Source organism: Hemiscyllium ocellatum, chromosome 25, assembly GCF_020745735.1.
Source record: "Hemiscyllium ocellatum isolate sHemOce1 chromosome 25, sHemOce1.pat.X.cur, whole genome shotgun sequence".
In the NCBI taxonomy this organism is placed as follows: Eukaryota; Metazoa; Chordata; class Chondrichthyes; order Orectolobiformes; family Hemiscylliidae; genus Hemiscyllium; species Hemiscyllium ocellatum.
The window spans coordinates 35,737,169-35,758,782 of NC_083425.1; the positions used below are offsets into that span (position 1 = coordinate 35,737,169).

Below are 21,614 nucleotides of genomic sequence, written 5' to 3' on the forward strand. Positions count from 1 at the left end.
ACGGAAACACCACTATTTGCAAGTTTCCATCCAACCCACAAACTATGCTGAATTGAAAATATATCATCGCTTTTTCAGTGCTGCTGGGTCAAATTCCTGGACCTCCATCCCCAACGGCAGGCCCAACTGGACTGTAGCTGTTCAAAGTAGCAGTTCATCACCACCTTTACAAGTATAACTAGAGATGGACAATAAATGCTGTCCCAGTCAACACTTAATCCAATTAAAAGGTCTACTTCCTTTCTGTAGCACTGCTCAACTTTAAATACAAAACCTCCCCAGCCCCTCAACCATTGAGTGATGCCCAATTATTAATAAGTGGCCCTATCATAATTTGGCTCATCATCCTTCTATTGATGCTTTACAGAAGTGGGAAGCCAGTCAGAGATAGGGTTAGGAACTATAACTATTATCCTACAATGCAACCTCACCAAAGTTCAGTCTGAGTAGTGCACATAATTGAGCCCAAATTCCTCAGCTTGCATGTTTTCGTATACTACAGAAGAAGGTGTTACCACAATAAGACCTCAATGCTCAGGGGACTTCCTTGATAATACCCATACCTGGCTGCTAAGCGATCTATGCATTACTGAGTTTCATAGGCTTGCGAGACATTCACAAGGGACTTGATGGTGAAAACAAAACTGGATAACCAGTTTATTAGATCAGGGCTGTTACTGACAGTCATACCCAAAACAAGAAAGCGACGAGATTTAATTCAACACACTTGGATTCAAACACTTCAGTATACATTTATAACAGAATGCAGAAATATACAGCATGTCAATCAACATCCAAATATGCAATTGGAACAAAATTATATGTCCATGTGCAGCTCTTCACATGTCTCACACAAAACATCATGCACTGGGGTGATTTATGAATGAAGGCAAAGACAATAGTGCACAAGATTGAGAATGGAGGCTGATGACTGGACAGAGGTCAAATCACGACCTGCACTGCTCACTTTAAGGGGCGATTTGGGCAAGGTAACTTCCAACAGTTTCACCATTACACCCCTTTTTACACATCTCGAAAGAGAGAAGAGTGTGTTTAAAAAAAGTTTGACCTGCTTGGGCTGAGTAAATATGAAGCACAAGGTACCTCACACAGAGTACAAGGCACTAGACAGAAACTAACAGGAGGCGAGTGGAGTCAGGGGGTCTATGGAACCAGACCAGAGTCTGCGAGGATAGCAGGCTATGATATGCTAGAGTTAAAGTCACACACATTATAGTTCGCCCAAACGAAGGAGAAGCCTGCTCAGTAACTGATGGATACAAGAGTCTTTGAAAAACAAGCTTTGGCCTACTCAATCTAAATCAAATTCAAGTTCACAAGTAGTAGGAGATATCCAATGGACTGATATCAGACTGACATCGAATCAGTTACAAGCAGCTCCATCTTGCAGAACTCCACAAAGTACCTCGTAGACTCAGCCATTTCCAACAGCTTTTACAATCCAAAGATTTACAACCTTAATGTTTGCAGTCATTTCATTGTTTGATTGTCAATAATTTTAAACTGTAGGAAATAAAAAAGGCTTTTGGTATACAAGAATGTTCCACAAAGGGCATCAATAAAAGACCATCTTTACCTGATCCGCATTCAAAGTTGCGTCAGGAGAACAGAATAGGATGAGAATCGTGTGTGTCTAGGTATGTCACATGATGCTAAGATAACTTATTGCAGTTACAAACCGAAAGTTGAAAATCTGATACTGTTTATTGCCATACTTACACAAGTGAAGTGCATTATTTAAGGATTCATATGCAGATTTTGGAAAAGGCAACCGCAAAACATGATATCATGAATACTTTCAACAGTTCACTATGAATTTAGCATATTTTGTCACAGTGAAATCATTTGGTGCTTTGGGTTAAAAACTGGCTTTTGAGTCTGATGAACAATACAGGATGAATCTGACAGTGCAAGGGCTCAGGGTTTGGTTTCCACCAGCACAATGTTGGTTGTTACAAAGATGAAACAAGACAATGACCATACCAACACAAAGAAAATCCAGAATATATGCTTGAAGGGAGATCTGTACTTATTCTGAACATTATTACCAAATACAAGTTCAATGTCTTTTCTGCTGAAGTAGACCAAGCATGCAGGGATTATGTACTGAATACCAGTGCCTGCATAAGAACCAGTAATGCCTACCAGCGTTTCCAAGTCATGGGTGCAGAATGCCACCAATATAGGAGGAATAATGGTGATTAACGGAAAGATAATTTGATCAATCAGCCATGGATACATCCCCCCTTCTCTGTGGAAGACAGTTTTCCAGTTATTGCGTAATGTAACTGCAATTATTGGGAAGTTTGTGCTGATTGTAAAAACTGGAAACAATCCTAAGAAGTAGCGAATGAAGGACACATTGATGACATTACAATTACTGGTGAAGTTGAGGGTATACATGTCCTTCAGATTACTGAAGCAGAAGATGGCTGTGAAGGACAGCAGGCTGTAGAAGGCTAGGATGAGCACATAGTCGACGAGGACCAGCTTGTTCATATGTTTCTTCTTACTGATGGGGGTAATGAGCGAGGGCAAGGAATGTTGACACATGAAGGAGTAAACGCACACACCAAACAAGTTGGGGATGCCAGAGATGTTAGCGATAGGTGGATGGCCCTCTCCTGCACCTTTACCGATCCTGATCAAAGCCAAAATGATCATGATTACAAAAGCTGTAAGGCAAAGGAAGAGAGTGGTCAGAAAACATACACTAGTTTATACATTGTCAAACAAAAGCCACAAATACACATAATAAAAATCAGAAAATGCTGGAAATACTGGAGGTCAGGTGATGCCTGTGAACAAATAAGGGGTTAATTTTTCAAGCAAATGACCTTCATCAAACTAAAAAGATTCAGAAGCAGTTCATTTGAACAAAGTGAGGAGCCAGGGAAAGGGAGGGAGGGTTGGAAAGACCAAAAAAAGAGAAAGCAAGATAAGGTGACTACACTACATAACCTTAAAGAATATACAGTACAAAAATAAGCAATTCAATCATACCAGATCATGTCAGCATTTAAACTCTGATTAAACCTTTACCTGTCCTTCTACATCCAGATATCAAGTTCAACTTCTTTTGTTTGCCTGTCCCTTATATAGTCTTTTTACTCTTTCATGGGTGTGTGGGTGTCACTGACAAGGTCAACATATGTTGCCCATCCCTAACTGACTTTGAACATTTATTCCTTTTATGTTCATCTATCTGCCACTTAAATGCACCTCTTTATTCATTGCAACTACTCCTAATGGTAGAAAACTCTGAATTCCCCTCACTCAGCTACCAGCTCATTTTGTCCCTGCCATCCATATTGGATCCAATGCGTCACAATCAACTATTCTGTTACTACTCAGTACATTTTCTCCAATAGTAGGGCTTTTTTTTTTAAAACCAATAATGAGCAGACTGGTTTGTTATTCCCTGGTCATGTTCCATTCCTTTCCTTAAACATAGATATAAATGTTAAGTATCCATCGGACCTTTGGCATTGTACCTTCTAAATATTAAATAATTGTTTACATATTGGGGCAAATAAAAACGATGAGGGCAATAGGCCAAGAACTAAAAGATGGATCAAGAGCAACTATAACAGAAGTTGAATTGTTACCAACAGATGCTATCTGAAAAAATGGGAGCAGTAATCATGATGCAAAGATCATTGAGCTCAATGTAGAGATGCAAGTTGTAAAGTGCCCAATCAAAAGGTGAACTATTGTTCTAAGTTTCCATTGAGCATCACTAAAATAGCAGAAGAGATCAAAAAAAGAGGTCAAAAGTTATTCTGGGGTGCACAACTAAATTAGTGAATATAACTGAAAACTCAATCAAGTTTGAAGACTGAATAGAGAGGTGTAATAACAGAGTGTGAACAATTGAACTGAATTGAATTTATTGTCCCGTGTACAGAGGCACAGTGAAAAGCTTGCCTTGTGAGCAATACAGGCAGATCCGTAATTAAAGAGCATAGATAAGTAAATAATAGGTAAAGAGAGACAAAAACCAAAACACAATACAGGCGAATGCCAGAAGTTGGACCGTCCATTCAGTATTCTAACAACAGTAGGTTAGAAACGGTTTTGAAAGCGGCTGGTGCGTGTTCAGGCTTCTGTACCTTCTCCCCGATGGTAGAGGTTGTAGAAAAGCATTGCCAGGGTAGGGTGGATCTTTGAGAATGTTGGTGGCCTTTCCTTGACAGCGGGCCTGGTAGATGGATTCTATTTTGGGGAGGTTGGCCTTTGTGATTGTCCAGGCCGAGTTCACCACTCTCTGTAACCGTCTCTAATCTTGAATGGTACAGTTGCCATACCAGGTGATGATACATCCAGACAGAATGCTCTAGATGATGCACCTATAAAAGTTGGCAAGAGTATTCACCATCATGCCAAATTTCCTCAGCTGCCTAAGGAAGAAGAGACATTGTTGGGCCTTTGTAACCAGTGTGTCCACAAGAAGAGTCCAAAAAAGCTTGTTGTGGATGACCACTCCCAGGAGCTTGACACTCTCCATTCGTTTCACCTCCATGCTGTTAATGTGTAGGGGGACACAAGTAACATGCCACCAAAAGTCAATAATGAGTTCCTTGGTTTTGCTGGCACTGAGAGCTAGGTTGTTCTCAGTGCACCATTTTTTCAGGTCTTTCACCTCCTGTCAGTAGTCTGTTTCACCACCATCTTAATGGGCGGCACGGTGGCACAGTGGTTAGCACTGCTGCCTCACAGCGCCTGTAGACCCGGGTTCAATTCCCACCTCAGGCGACTGACTGTGTGGAGTTTGCACGTTCTCCCCGTGTCTGCGTGGGTTTCCTCCGGGTGCTCCGGTTTCCTCCCACAGTCACAAAGATGTGCAGGTTAGGTGAATTGGCCAAGCTAAATTGCCCGTAGTGTTAGGTAAGGGGTAAATGTAGGGGTATGGGTGGGTTGCGCTTCGGCGGGTCGGTGTGGACTTGTTGGGCCGAAGGGCCTGTTTCCACACTGTAAGTCTAATCTAATCTAAGATTTGACCGACTATGGTGATGTCATCAGTGAACTTGCAAATGGCATTAGTCTGGTATTTGATGACGCAGTCATAGGTATACAGTAGGGGGCTGAGTACACACCCCGGTGGTGGTGGTGGTGGTGGTGTTGGGGGGGGGGGGGGGTCCAGTGTTGAGTGGTAATGAGGATGAAATATTGTCCCCGATCTTCACTGATTGCGGCCTGTGGGTCAGGGACTGAGGATCCGGTTGCAGAGAGTGGGGCTTAGTCCGAGGGGGCAATAAATAACTGGAGACAAGAATTAATAAAGCTTGTGTCCCGAAATGGAACTCTCGAAGCACAGTAGCAATGTCTGCTACAGAGTGGGACTTGAACTCAGGTGCACTGTTTCAGAGGCAGAGGTGCATAATGACATCTCTGAACAGGTTGATTAGAAAATATGGTGTGTTCGTATACAATTAATTTTCATAAATAGGATTCCTCTCCCTTAGGAAGCACTGTTCCCAATCGGTGCCTGTAACCTCCCGAGTGTATAGCTGAAGCTGGAGGTTTGGAACACAGAGCTAAAGTATAAAGGTCTCTCTTGTTTGGCAGCTTGCAACACAGACCAAAGAGAGATCACCAAATGGGGATTTATTGCTTGCTCCATGTATCAATTTCACTGTCCTTGATTCAATGCATCTGTCAACTTTGTACCATTCACAAATTTGATATTTTTGGCTATAGATTGGGGGAAAACATGCTGTAGGAGCCTCTCTGTTCCCGTCAGGGAATCTATTTCTAATTAGTGCCCAAGCTAGTTCAAAATGAAATCATATTCAGAATGAAATGCATACAAGATGGCTACCAAATCAGGCCTTGATAAGAAGTGATACACTAAATGTAGTGTACCATGTGTTTCATGCCCTGAAATATGTGTTGCTGGAAAAGCGCAGCAGGTCGGGCAGCATCCAAGGAGCAGGAGAATCGACATTTCAGGCATAAGCCCTTCTTCAGAAATGAGGAAGGTGTGCCAAGCAGGCGAAGATAAAAGGTAAGGAGGGGGGACTTGGGAGAGGGGCATTGGGAATGCAATAGGTGGAAGGAGGTTAAGGTGGGGGTGATAGGCTGGAGAGGGAGTGGGGGCGGAGAGATCGGAAAGAAGATTGCAGGTCAAGAAGGCGGTGCTGAGTCTGAGGGTTGGGACTGAGATAAGGTGGGGGGAGAGGAAATGAGGACGCTGGAGAAATCTGCATTCATCCCTTGTGGTTGGAGGGTTCCCAGGCGGAAGATGAGGCACTCTTCCTCCAGGTGTCGTGTCGCCATGGTCTGGTGATGGAGGCGGCCAAGGACCTGCATGTCCTTGGCAGAGTCGGAGGGGGAGTTAAAGTGTTCAGTCATGGGGCGGTTGGGTTGATTGGTGCAGGTGTCCCAGAGGCATTCTCTGAAACATTCCGCAAGTAGACGGCCCGTCTCCCCAATATAGAGAAGGCCACATCGGGTGCAGCGGATGCAGTAAATGATGTGTGTGGAGGTGCAGGTGAATTTGTGATGGATATGGAAGGATTCCTTGGGGCCTTGGAGGGAAGTGAAGGGGGAGGTGTGGCCGCAAGTTTTGCATTTCTTGCGGTTGGAGGGGAAGGTGCCAGGAGTGGAGGTTGGATTGGTGGGGGGTGTGGATCTGACGAGGGAATCGCAGAGGGAGTGGTCTTTCCGGAACGCTGATAGGGAAATATATCTTTGGTGGTGGGGTCTGTTTGGAGGTGGCGGAAATTACAAAGGATGATATGACGTATCTGAAGGTTGGTGGGGTGGTAGGTGAGGACCAATGGGGTTCTGTCCTGGTGGCGATTGGAGGGGGCGGGGTTCAAGGGCGGAGGAGCGGGAAGTGGAAGAGATGTGATGGAGAGCATAGTCAATCACGTCCGAGGGGAAATTGCGGTCTTTGAAGAAGGAGGCCATCTGGGTTGTTCGATATTGGAATTGGTCCTCCTCGGAGCAGATGAGGCAGAGGCGAAGGAATTGGGAATATGGGATGGCGTTTTTACAGGGGGGCAGGGTGGGAGGAGGTGTAATCTAGGTAGCTGTGGGAGTCAGTCGGTTTATAGTAAATGTCCGTGTTGAGTCGGTCGCCCGAGATAGAAATGGAGAGGTCTAGGAAGGGGAGGGAGGAGTCTGAGACGGTCCAGGTAAATTTGAGGTCGGGGTGGAAGGTGTTAGTAAAGTGGATGAACTGTTCAACCTCCTCATGGGAGCACGAGGTAGCACCAATACAGTCATCGATGTAGTGGAGGAAAAGGTGGGGGGTGGTGCCAGTATAGCTGCGGAAGATGGACTGTTCCACATATCCGACGAACAGGCAGGCATAGCTGGGGCCCATGGCAACTCCTTTGGTTTGGAGGAAGTGCGAGGATTGGAAAGAGAAGTTGTTCAGAGTGAGGACCAGTTCAGTCAGTCGAAGAAGGGTGTCAGTGGAAGGGTACTGGTTGGGTTGGCAGGAAAGGAAGAAGCGGAGGGCTTTGAGGCCTTCGTGATGGGGGATGGAGATGTATAGGGACTGGATGTCCATGGTGAAGATAAGGCGTTGGGGGTCAGGGAAGCGAAAATCATGGAGGAGGTGGAGGCCATGGGTGGCGTCCCGAACGTAGGTGGGGAGTTCTTGGACGAAGGGGGACAGGACCATGTCGAGGTATGTAGACTAGTTTGGTGGGGCAGCAGCAGTCAGGCATGTGGATTTTGGGCAGGAGGTAGAAACGGTTGGTGCGGGGTTGTGCGACTGAGGTTGGAGGCGGTGGATGGGAGATCCCCTGAGGTGACGAGGTTATGGATGGTCTGGGAGATGATAGTTTGGTGGTGGGAGGTGGGGTCATGGTCATGGGGGCAGTAGGAGGTGGTGTCTGCGAGCTGGCATTTAACCAAACTACCACCGCGCTTCCCTTGTCTGCCAGTTTGATAGTGACACTGGGGTTGGAGCAGAGGGCTGCACGTTGCACAACGACCATGGCGCATGCGTCTCCGCGCCCCATGCCCATGCCCCCCCTCACGCCGATCTCTCTCCCCCGCCCCCCACCCCAGCCCTGCTGTATCTTCACCATCCCTCCAGACCTCCCTATGTCTGAGGATGAAAGATCAGTCCTCAGCAGAGGCCTCACCTTCATCCCTCTACATTTTTCAGCTCTGATCTCCAGCATCACTTTCTCCTAGTTTCTTTCCCTGGGTTTACAGTAACCCAGCAACCTCCCAGGTAATGTTTCAGGCCGTTGACTTTGATTTCTCTTCACCGATGCTGTCAGACTTGCTGAGGTTTTCCAGAAACTTGTTTTTGTTTCTGGTTTAGAGCATCCACAGTTATTTCAGGTTTATTTAGGAAAGGGAAGCATAGCCTAAAGAACAAGAGTTAGAGTTGTGAATAGCAGCTATGATATTGAGTCATTGCTAGTTCTGGTTGTACAACAGAATTAAAATATAATGCAGCTAACAACACTACTGTATTGTCAGAGGTGTGACTTTTCATGGAAGTAATTTTCTCTGTAGCTAAATATAGGAAATTCCATAACACCTCAAAGAATCAATGGAATATGCTCAGTGCCCTGACCAATGCCTTGGTGCTCATTAGGTACAAAAAGAATATTAACTGATCATTTATCTCATTATCTTCATTGTGTGGAGTTTGGTTACTGCATTTGCTACATTACAACAGCAACAACACTTCAAAACGTAGTTTATAGGACAGTTCAGGTTCAACCAGATTGTGCACAATCTTGACATCCTATTTGATCAGGCCGACCACATCCATCTATGCAATATCATCCATTCCCATCTCTGCCTCAGCTGCTAATACCCACATCCATGCTTTTGTTACCTCCAAACTTGACAACAGACTCTTGGTGAGATTACCACCTTACACTCAAACATCAGTCCTACAAAACCCAGCTAACTATATCCTCCCAAACATCCGAGAATGGAAACTGGTGACGAGGATGAAGTACTTTGTTTCCCAGTTCAACAATGCCTGCTTTACAATTTGCATTACCATGTGCAAATCATTTTATGGTCTCTGCTGCCTATCCACCAGCCCTATAACCTTCTGGTGAGCAATTGGGAAATAATCAAAGTTGGGGACTCTAAGGCTCCCTTTTCCAAACAGAGGTTTTGAATAATTTCTTCAAGCTGGTCACCTGATGCAATCAATGCCCCATAATTCCCTTCTATGTAAATACTCCAATCCCACTGGATAAGCCATTCCAGATAGCGTGTTCATAACTTGCACTGACATTGCCTCTTGTAGAAGTGTGTCATGGCACTGTGTAAAGCATAGATAACAAAATGATTTATAGCTCAGATCATCAAGAGAATTCAAAGACATTACTCACTCATTATCTAAAACTATAAACTATTTCACGAGCAGTGACAGACACTCAGCACACACACTCACTTCTAGGACAAATGCCACAAACACTTAACAGTTCTTCAGTCAAAAGAAAATCTCATTTGCATTAGAATCCCTGGATGATTGGAATTTAACAAGACTAATGTACGATTGCATAAAATAGGATATCTTTGCAATAACTTGAAAAATTAATAGACAAAATTTTTATTCTAGAGAACAAGTGGAATAGAAGACCGATTTCAATTGCTGCAGCCTATTTACAGAAGTTACAATTCCTATATATCACAGTATTCAATCACTAACTTCTCAGCTTTGGATTTTGTACTAATTTTATTTCATTTCCTGAGGCTACAATATCTATGATTCATCATCCAGCAAGACTTTTTTTATATTCAAGTATGAACAGGATAATTGACCACAGGGCATCACTGTTGATCGTAATCCTATCCCCATGTAGCTGTAGAGACAATGGTGCACCAATCCAGATTGGTCCCATCTAGCAATCCCTCCTGGAAGCCAAGTCAGTCTGATTTCCAAAGCCAGGGCATTGAAACTAATATTAGTGCCTGAGTCTGATTACCAAATTCCATCTGGATAATGAACCGGTGACATCTTTCTGGATCAATGAATCTTCAGGTGGTAATATACTAAAACTAACTCAAAATCAATGAAATTTTGGTTGGTACTGATCATAATGGAATTGCAGGCAGGCAACAGTTTGTTTCTGTGTCAGAGACAAGTTCAGCTGCAGGAGGGAATATCAGTTGCCAAATATCGGGAAAGGCTAAGACAAGCAGCCTGCACCAGATGCCTGTGCCTTACTCAGATAAGCAAGCGCCAAATCACGAGCATCCAGGTAATAGAACTCATTTTGTTTAGCAAATGGGAAATGGCAACGAACAATAAAGAATGAAAACACTCAATTGAAGGAGGATATATGTCAATGAATTTAAATGAGATTTAGCTTAGCTGGAGAAGTATCCAAGATTAGCAGGTCAAATGGAAAATTAACGTGTGAAGTCTTCAAGGAGGAGATTCCCATGAAGGGAGGGCACACTAGGACGCCCAAAATGATACTGTAATAAATCAAAGTAGATGCTTGCGATAACTATTGAGTTTAGAGTAGGAATTCAAAGAGAATGCAGCAAGTACAGAGAAGTACTCAAAAAGGAAACGAGGCAGAGTATGAGACTAGATTAACAGCTAACATAAAAAGGGAACAGTGAAGTATTGCATAAATATTTAAATAATAAAAAAGGATATTCAAAAGGTGGGTAGGGCCACTAAGAGATCAAACAGATTTTCGTGTGGAAGTGGAGTGTGACAGAGGCACAATGCTGAGCTTGGATCTGCTTCACACAGAGAAAGATACTACCACATACCAGTCAGGAAGATGACAGGAGCAATTTTTAGTTTGGATAAAGGCAGAGTTGGTACTTAAATAACTAACACAATTGCCTGGATCATCATTCCTGCACTCCATTCCATCTTGGACCTCATACACTGAGCTGCAGCCAACATAGGTTGAACAGGTGAAAGGACTTTCACCTTTGGTTAACAGGTTTCTGGTTCACAAGGTTTAAGTATAAAGGAATCTGAAGAATTTGAGGAATGCTAGCTATCAGAAATATAATCTGTCAAAATGAGATATTAGTAACATATTAAACCTGCTTTAGGTGGACATAAAAGATTAAATAGAGAGCTCCTGTGATGCAGTGATGGTACCCCCATCTCTGGGTCAGAGGGCCCAAGTTCAAGGCTTACCCGTTCCAGAAGCATGTCATAATAGGCCTAAATAGGTTCAATAAAAATATGCAAAACACCAAAAGGTATGATTTTAGAGACAAGGAAGTTAATTCACTTGTCCAAATTCATATTTGTCCCAGTCAATATCAGAAAAGTAAATGATCTGGTCATCTCTACACTGATATTTGAGAGTTTGCTGTGCTCAAGATTGGCTGCCATGGTTCCTACATTACAACTTCAAAAGCATTTCATTGGCTGTGAAACACATCCAGGTACCATAAATAGTACATTTATAGTGTACTATAAATTCAAGTCTTTTTTTTCCAATAAACACATCCAGGACATCATGGATACTGCATGCAAAACACTCCTCTGATCAGAAACACCCCTGACAGTATCTCAAACATCTGCAGGGAAAGCACAGTATGAGCTAAACACAGATGGAACCTCCTTCTCCAGTATCTTATCAGGATTGCAAGGGTACATGATACATGTGGGTTTGTGGGTGGTACGGTGGCACAGTGGTTAGCACTGCTGCCTCACAGCGCCAGAGACCTGGGTTCAATTCCCACCTCAGATGACTGACTGTGTGGAGTTTGCACGTTCTCCCAGTGTCTGCATGGGTTTCCTCCGGGTGCTCTGGTTTCCTCCCACAGAGTCCAAAGATGTGCGGATCAGGTGAATTGGTCTGCTTCACACTAAGTAGTCTAATCTAATCTAATCTAATCTAATCTAAAACAAAAAACGCATCAGAATATAAGAGAATGGAAAAAGCAAACCACTGGTATCAATGAGACAGCAGGTGGAAGCTACAAGGATCATCAGTTCAGGCCAAGTTACCCATCACATCAGTTATGAATTGAAGTCAAAATATTGCCTAGAATTTCTGGAAATGCAGAACTTCTTCAGAAAGGTTCTTCCTGTTTAACAATATTTGGAAATAAATCCATTATGAAGGTCAAATATTTTGTTTGAAGAATATTTCTTTGGTCTATTTTAGTAAGTTTCTTAACGCAATCAAATGGTTAAGATGAGAAGGAAAATTATCTGAACAGAATGCTCCCTGCTTCCTATCCAGAGACTCATTCATTTAGAGTTTATGATACTTTGGAGTTAATTAAGGCCACTCAGATGACTTGTATTACAGCTGCTAGCTCATCCTGGGAAATTCTTCATGATCTCAGGGGCTTTCTCTCAGTCCCAGTGGCTCTAAAGTCCATTCCCTTGACATCTCTCTACATGCTGCAACTTGTACATTCTTCAGCTATAATACCTTTACTCCCATTTCAATTTTATTGTTCAGACAATGCACGAGTGATTCTTTTATTCCTTCAACTGTCAACTTTGGTTTTGATACTCTTTAAAAACAGAAGTCATGTCTCATACAAACCTAATAACAGCTACCATTCTAATACTGCACTCAACATCCCATGATATTTAATACGATTTCAAATATGATCCTCAAATACTTTTTCCCAACCCATTTCTTCACACAACTCCAAAGTTCAATGGTGCCAGAGAAAACTGCCACATCACGACACATGCAAACCAGAACAATAAAGGACATCCAAAGTCTGTTAAAAACTATTGTGCTCTCACACACATTTGGTGGGCAGAGGACTGCATTGCGATAAACTGAATTAGACCTACATAACAAATGGTAATTACTTCATTGCAAACATTCTTGTACAGACATTAGGTGGATAAAGAGTGTGTAAGGTCTGTATCTGCACTGCATGTGGCCTGTAAACACCTCATTAAACCAGAGTATTAAGCCCCATGAACCCTGATTATAAAAGCTACACTAACTGGGAAGCGTGAATCACTGGGCAGTCAGCCCTTCCTGGATCTCAGTGCAGTTCCACCTGCTCTTGCTGTAATCACTGATGCACTGAAAACATGGAGTTCAAACAGTGTGCTCTCTGCTGTGGGAGCATCTGTCCCTAGGCAAGTTTCAGTTATAAGGGGCAGTGGAACAGACTGAAACAGAATTGGAGACAGCAGCAGAGTCTTTTCACAAAGGGTCTTGTCGATACAAAATTCTCATGTCACAATTAGAATCTGTGAACAGGATGCAACCAGTTTTCAAACCTACCACTCTAAATTATGGCTTATTTGTATTTCAACTCAACATGCTTTGAGATCATAACCTAACAAAAATTTTTAGTTTTGATGCCGAGCAGGTGGGCAGAGGTTCCAGACCTCCACCTCACCATGTGAAGCATTTATTACCATCTCAAAACAACCAGACTATAAATTTCAAGTTTTCAGCTCTTACTCTGGGATACTCTACCAAAGCAAAGATCTACACAACTCTAACATCACATTCAATCCACTGGTGAAACACAGTTAGACAAGGGCCAGTGAATTAACTTTTTTATGTCTGCCTTCGTCTTTTTTTAAATTCTCTGATTTTGAAATTTTCCTATGCCCACAATCTCAACAAATCCCACAAACCAAAATATCCACGTGGTTTTTATTCTCATGAAACTAGTAAAACTAATCTTTTGGCTATTGGAATTAATATTTTGCGTAGGTCAGGAACACTGCTTTATAATGCTCCTTTGCATTTTGGGACATTTCATTATGGTAAATAGATAAACAGTGATTGTTGTTGTTGCTGCTGCCTTTCGTTAGCTTTTACTGATTTCCGTACAAGAATCCCTGAATTTCTCTAATTCCTCGAGTAAAAAGTGAGGTCTGCAGATGCTGGAGATCACAGTTGAAAATGTGTTACTGGTAAAAGCACAGGTTAGGCAGCATCCAAGGAACAGGAAATTCGACGTTTCGGGCCAGAGCCCTTCATCAGGAATGAGGAGAGTGTGCCAGGCAGGCTAAGATAAAAGGTAGGGAGGAGGGACTTGGGGGAGGGGCGATGGGGATGTGATAGGTGGAAGGAGGTCAAGGTGAGAGTGATAGGCCGGAGTGGGGTGGGGGCGGAGAGGTCAGGAAGAAGATCGCAGGTTAGGAGGGCGGTGCTGAGTTGAGGGAACCGACTGAGACAAGGTGGGGGGAGGGGAGATGAGGAAACTGGAGAAATCTGAGTTCATTCCTTGTGGTTGGAGGATTCCCAGGCGGGAGATGAGGCGCTCCTCCTCCAGCCAGTCGTGTTGTTATGTTCTGCCGATGGAGTCGTCCAAGGACCTGCAAGTCCTCGGTGGAGTGTGAGGGAGAGTTAAAGTGTTGAGCCACGGGGTGGTTGGGTTGGTTGGTCCGGGCGTCCCAGAGGTGTTCTCTGAAGCGTTCTGCAAGTAAGCAGCCCTTCCACCTATCACATCCCCATCACCCCTCCCCCAAGTCCCTCCTCCCTACCTTTTATCTTAGCCTGCCTGGCACACTCTCCTCATTCCTGATGAAGGGCTCTGGCCCGAAACGTCGAATTTCCTGTTCCTTGGATGCTGCCTGACCTGCTGTGCTTTTCTCTAATTCCTCCACAGTTCTTCGATTTTTGTCATTCTGATCGATCTTTCTCGGATCTAAAGTCAATGACCTCATTTCTCCACACTAAATTTGCCCCTGTTTTTGCATACAGCCCCTTGTTTCCCTCAACAATTTATTGTCAATGTTCCAGGTTAGTAAATAGAATGCTCTTTTCCTCAAGTCAGTCCAGAATATAGACAAATATATTCTGGACTAATTAGAAACAAATGTCCCTTACCTACTCAAAGAAAGCAGTTAGGCATAACCATTTTACAAATTAACCTACACAGGATAACCATTTGATCAGCTCATATTTAAGTGTTCTTTCCTATCATTGATGAGAGGCTGCAAAGCCTATAATTATCTCTCCTTAATTAATGGAGTGACAATATAAATTTTCAACCAAATCAGACAATTCTTGAGCTGAGTCTTTAAACTATCCACAAATTTCTTACATACCTACTTCTAATATTCTGGTGTAAAAGTAAGTCCTTAAGATTTGTTCATCTTCAGTTTCATTGTTTTCACCACAACCACCCCTTTAAAAAACAAACTGACATTTAGCTAGCTCCTTCCCTTGATTTATTTTTTAGTTTTCTTATCATCAATATCTACTGCAGACACTGATTCAATTTAACTACACGAGGAGTCTGCAATTTCCTCATTTTCAACCAGCGTGGAACCCATTGTCTATTCTACCTTTTTCTTTTCTCTTTTCCTACTTTTTCTCTTCCTACTTTAAAAAAAATGCTATGCTCATATGCTGTTTATTTTTAATATTTTTTAAAAAACAGCTTTCAATACTTTCTCAGTATCCTTGTACTTTTTAAATAAAATCCTCAAGACTACAAGATGTGGCGGAAGTAGCATTTGACCTATCCAGCTTGTTCTGCCATCCAGAGAGATCATGGCTGATCTGATAATCCTTAATTCCACTTTCCTATCTTTTGCCAATATCCCAAAGTTTGCTTACTAAGAAAAAAATCAGTTTACCTCCAAGTTGAATATTCTCAGTGACCCAGTACTAACCCACACTCTGCAGTAAAGCATTCCACAAATATACTATCTTCAGAAGGAATTCCTTCTCTTGTCTTAGTCTCATCCAATGCATGAGATCCTATTAATCAATGCCTTGGCATAAAATCATGAAAACAAAAGTTAAATCTCACTACTCTTATTCACTATACGTAACAGTTTGTGTTATAACAATACATAAACCTTGTCCTGTACGACTTTGCAACACTTCCACAGTTCATCTGGATTTAGATTTTGAGGTCAATCATGATTTGTCATTCTCCATCCTTCTCAATAACTCACAGAACAAAGTCACAGCACTGTTGTTTTTAATATAATCAGAGGAGTGAGGGCCAACAGCAAATTGCATTCTCTTTTAACAAAGAGCTTTATTCCCTACATTACCTAAGGTCATAATAAAGTTTTGAATCCTGGATATTAAATTGGTCATGGCTGGAGGGCAGTTCCATTGATTATCATTCCATCAATAGACATATTCGTTTTTAGCATTACATTTCAAACAGAGGCTTACAATACTTTTCCTCCAAGTCTACTCTCCATCATTCCCAAGTTGCCTAACGTTCTTCGATTTCATTATGCAAATTCATGAGCTTGTGTGGTTTGCTCATGTGTTTTAAGATTTAAAAGAACACACAGAAGTAGAGATGAAGGAATAATTCAGTTGTCAATCTGACCAATCACCCTCCCTCAAACTCCTGCAATGCTTTTCACACGATCCTCCTCCCCAGTCTGTGTAAAGTAAACCAATCTGTAGTAAGTCAATTCATTTTCTTTTAACTGTGCATTAAGTGTTAGATTTTTAACTTTAGACCATAGTTATCTAATTGCTACTGTTGAGAATACCAAACAAGGTTTTTTTTAAATTTATTCACACATGGGACATACACTTTACTAGCTGGCCAGCATTTATTACCCATTCTTAGTCACCCTTGAGGTGGTAATGCTGAGCTACTTTCTTGAACTGCTGCAGTCCACCTGCAGTAGGTTTACTCAATTCCCTCAGGAAGGGAAATCCAGGATTTTGACCCAGAAATGAAGGAATGCAATATACTTCCAGGATATCAGGTTGATGAGTGACTTAGAGGGGAACTTGCAGGTGATGGCGTTCCCACGTATCTGCTGCCATTGTCATTGCAGATGGAAGTGGTCATAGGTTTGAAAGGTGCTGTCCAAGGATCTCTGGTGAAATTCTGCAGCAAATCTTGCAGATAGTATACACAACTGCTACTGAGCATCAGTGGGGGAGGGAGTGGATGCTTGAGGATGTGATGCCAATCAAAGCTGGCTGTTTTGTCCTGGATGGTGTCAAGCTTCCTAAGTGTTGTCAGAGCTGCACCCACCTAGGCAAGTGGGGAGTATTCCATCATACATCTGACTTGTGCCTTTTAGATTGTTGACAGATATTGGGGAGTCAGGAGGAAAATTACTCACCGCAGTATTCCTAGCCTCTGACTTGTTCTTGTAGCAATTGTGTTTACGCGACAAGTCCAGTGAATGTCGGGTCACTGGTAACCCTCAAGGATGTTGCTAGTGGGGGATTCAATGAATGTCAAGAGGTGGTGGTTAGATTCTTATTGGAGATAGTAATTGCCTAGCATGTGAGAGATGTAAATGTTACTTACCACTTGTGCGCCTGGTGGGGGGAGGTGTGGACGCGCAGGGGTGGGTGGTGTGGGGGCGTGTGCACGCACACATGCACATGCTATTGGAGACTTACCCTACAAAGGCAACTGCAGCAGCAGCCTTGATGTTGGTGTCCAGTCCAGCTGCCCTGAAGAGGTTGGAGTTTGGGCAGGAGGGCATTGTTGGAGGGGTTTGGGGTGGGCGGGGCAGTGTTGGACAGTGATGGGAGCGGCAGCGTTGGACGGGGATGGGGACGCAGGGCGGTGTTGGGGGTGGAGCAGCATTGGATGGAAATGTGGGGGGGGGGGGGGGGGGGGAGTGAGTGAGTGCAGGGCAGTGTTGGACGGAGATGGTGGCGAGGGCAGTTTTGGGGGTGGGGGCGATATTAGGACAGAGCATTGTTGGGATGTGGGGCAGTGTTGGGAGCGGGGGGCAGGGGGGGCAGGGTCTCACGCTTTGCACAGTGGAGCAGAGGCAGTGTTGTGGGTGGGGTCTCACACGCTGTGCACTGTTTCAGTCCCCTGAACGGACTTTAAAACGGGGAACAGGCTTTAAAAACTCCGAGCCCAGAGGAAAGGCATTTAATCAATTAACTGAATATCGATTATCTGAGCAAAATAGTGCCCGCCCATCACGTTCAGATAATCGAGGTTCCACTGTACATATCTGGGCAATTTTCCATATTGCTGGTAGATGCCAGTGTTGTAACTGTACTGGAACAACTTGGCTAGGGGAGCAAGTTTGAGACAAGTCTTCAGTACTATTGCTGGAACGTTGCCAGGGCAAATAGTCTTTGCATTAACCAGTGCCTCGAACAGTTTCTCGACGTCACATGGAGTGAATTGGATTGGCCGAAGACTGGTATCTGTGATGCTTGTCACTATAGGAGAAGGCCAAGATGGATTATCCACTTGGGGTACACCTGACTGAAGATTGTTGCAAATGCTTTAGCTTTATCTTTTGCACTGATGTGTCACACTTCCATCATTCAGAATGGGGACATTAGCCTTCTTCCTCAGTGAAGTGTTCAATTGTCCACCACCACTCACGACTGGACATGGCACAACTGTAGGGCTTAAATCAAACCCATTGTTTGCAAGAACACTTAGCTCTCTTTCCACTTATGGTGACTGGTGTGTAAGTAGTCCTGTTTGGTAGCTTCACCAGAGAGATAGGGAGGGCAGACACAGACACAAAGTGGGGGGAAGGGGAAACAGGGAGAGAGGGGGGAGTCAGGCAGAGGAGGGGGGGGTGAGTCAGGCGGGGGGGTGGGGGGGAGGGGGGGAGAAAGGGGGCGAGGAGTCAGGCAGAGAGTAGACATGGAGTCAGGAACCTAGCATTAATCTCCAGACAAATCTTGTACCAAACATAGTTCTGAGGTTATACCTATCTTTGTTGGCCACAAGAACATATTGAAAATAAATCCTGAGCGCCAAGAATATTTTTGAACCAATTCTGGAAGTATTGAATGTCTATTCCAAGGACAGTATAGCATGTATCTCAGTGCTTTTATTTTCCAGTTACATTGAAGATTCTCTTCAGTAGTTTAAAGTATAAGTTGCCTGCATAGACAGTGCACAAGTAAAAGTCTAAAACCGTGAAATCTCACTGTGTCATCCTTTCAGCAATTAAATGGATGCTGGAGGTTTTGTTTTTGACTGTCAGTCTCTTGGTATTCCTGATGAAGGGCTTTTGCCCAAAACGTCGATTTTACTGCTCCTCGGATGCTGCCTGAACTGCTGTGCTCTTCCAGCACCACTAATCCAGTCTCTAGAGATTAGTTTAGAGTGCATAAGAATAACAATCTTCAGTTTTTTTTAAATGACTACCCAGCTGTCAGAAGGCCAGGAATAGGATTATTTACTGATGATTCCAGTGTTCAGTTTTATTTTCAATTCCCCAGATAATGAAGCACCGACACTTGTGGATAGCAGTACCCTATATAATGTACAGGCTGACAAATGGCTGGTAACAAGATATCACACACAAGTGCTAATAATGACAATGTAAACAGAAAAAGCCCTTAATTTCTCCTTAAGCTTCAGTAGCATCAGTATAGCCAGGATACCCAGCATTAACACCCAATGATCAGAAACTGAAGTGGATAATCCATATCAACTGTCTGGCTACAAGAGCAAAGTACAGGCTGGGTCCACTGCAATAAGTAACTTACATATTTGTCTCTCAAAGTGCCTTCACCACTTACTGGTGTTGATGATTTGTAGCGATAGCCACCATTCAAGAAACAAAATCAAAGGGATATTTTCTTGCACACCGCATTCAGCTATTAAACAAGGGTATTTTGGGAAACCAGGAAATCTCAACATTTTAAGTGAAACGTTTGCTGCTAGAAAATTATTTGAGTTTTTTAAATCAAGGATGAGATGAAATAATCCTTTAAAATATTCAGATGATCAGAGAGGAGAAAATAGGTATAGCTGTTTTTCAAATGGACTTCGAAGGCAGCTTTTGATAATGATCCCTGATTGCAATGGTTAGCTGAAGTTAGAACTCATGGAATTGGTCTGGTTAGGAAATTGGCCAAGCAGCAGGAGACAGAGTGAGAATAATGGGCAGTTACTTGAACTGACAGGGTGTTAAACAGTGGTACCCTGTGCCATGTCCACAGGACGTGAAGAGATCACAAATGGCTTTAAAAAGGAATATTGTTTAAATTTTAAAATGAACTGCCGTGGACTAAAACCTCACTTATCATGTGATGCAAACAAACTACAATTTCTGGAAGGTTTTCAATCAGCAGTTACCAGGGCTTCGCTCTGAACTCTGGTTTCATTTTCCTGGAATGTCACACCCTTGTGTGGACCTTGGAGACCACAAAAAGATATGCAGAGATTAACTCCCAGAATGTTCTGAATAGAGAGGCATTTTTGCCTGAAGTGACACCATCAGCTCACTACTAATCTCATATAAATAAGCAATGGTCCTAGCCAAAGAGAAATAGAAACCAAATTTATGAAGAAATTCCCACATGAAGTTGAAACCAGTTCAAACAGGAACCTCATTAACAGCCTAGGATTTGACATGAAGATTTAATCGTACATTTTCTAAACAGTTGCTGGAGTTTAAGAATCTAATCTGCAATTATCAGTCTAAGAATCCAAGATTTGCTAACATCCCAGTTGAACTCCCAGCTGAGCTAAGCCTACATCAGGTCACAACCGCTTTGAAAACTAAATGTGTCTTTAGGAAGTCCATATTTACCGCAAAAGTGAACCAAGTCTGTACATCAAAAAATATTTTGTCAGGCCTTTGTCACCTTTAAAAGAAACCTGCGCCCACCTGAATGCAAGCATCTGCAAAACAGAATTTCACTAAATACCAACTTTGTGGATGCAGACAAAAGTATCTGAATTAGCATTATGTTACATGCTATTCTTAATTTTAGAATAGATTAGACTTACAGTGTGGAAACAGGCCCTTTGGCCCAACAAGTCCACACTGACCCGCCGAAGCGCAACCCACCCATACCCCTACATTTACCCCTTACCTAACACTACGGGCAATTTAGCTTGGCCAATTCACCTGACCCGCACATCTTTGGACTGTGGGAGGAAACCGGAGCACCCGGAGGAAACCCGGGGAGAACGTGCAAACTCCACACAGTCAGTCGCCTGAGTCGGGAATTGAACCCGGGTCTACAGGCGCTGTGAGGCAGCAGTGCTAACCACTGTGCCACCGTGCAAACCCTTAATTTATTTTTTTGCTTTTCCTTCCTCGTTTGAGTGTGCAGGTCTTTGACAATTATTCTTTTTGGTCTGAATACATGAACGAACCATATTTCAATTTTAACCCAAAAGTGTTTGCCACAGATTATTTTTGAATTGGACTTCACAAATAAATTATGGGGGAAAACACCCCACAAGCCATTTCAGAATGAAAAGAAATAAAATTTACAAAATGTTTTGCTTACACAAAAGGAGGGAATTCTATTATAGAAGGGGGAAGAAAAGAGAATTCCTTTATTGTTCTTTCTTCTGCAAACAGCAATTGATGCTTGATGAATCATTAAGAGTGCGATCAATAGATTTTTTTAAAAAATCAACCAAATATATCAATGGATCTGAAACAAAGGCAGTCTGTGCAGTTAGATATCAATTTTAGCAACACAGGAGATTAATCCTCATCCAGAACAGAGCAATTGATTCAATTAGCATGCAATCCAACACCTTTAAGTAGTCACTTCCTCTGCCACTGATGCACAGTGGCAGCAGCGTACATCAGCCACAAAATACACTGCATCAACTAAACATCTAAAAATGAGGGCGGGGGAAGGTCAAAATGATAAGAAATGATCTGGCACACAGACTAGGAGCAGCTATTTGCAGCTAAGTATATTTTGGAAAGTGAGTGCCTTTTAATAGTAATACAGTGGGTGTTCAGGGCCAGCATGTTCCTTTAAGGAGTG

General features: G+C 42.9%; 1 protein-coding gene across 3 annotated transcripts in view; it reads right to left on the bottom strand.

Moving 5' to 3' along the window:
* Positions 1-805: 805 nt before the first annotated feature.
* Positions 806-21,614, bottom strand: part of tmem104 (transmembrane protein 104) — a 217,116-nt gene continuing 196,307 nt past the window's right edge. For all 3 annotated transcript variants that reach the window (XM_060844558.1, XM_060844559.1, XM_060844557.1), the window contains exon 10: positions 806-2,696. In XM_060844558.1, coding sequence (XP_060700541.1) covers positions 1,939-2,696 — 758 coding nt within the window. In that variant the 3' untranslated portion in view covers positions 806-1,938. The remainder of the gene's footprint in view (positions 2,697-21,614) is intronic.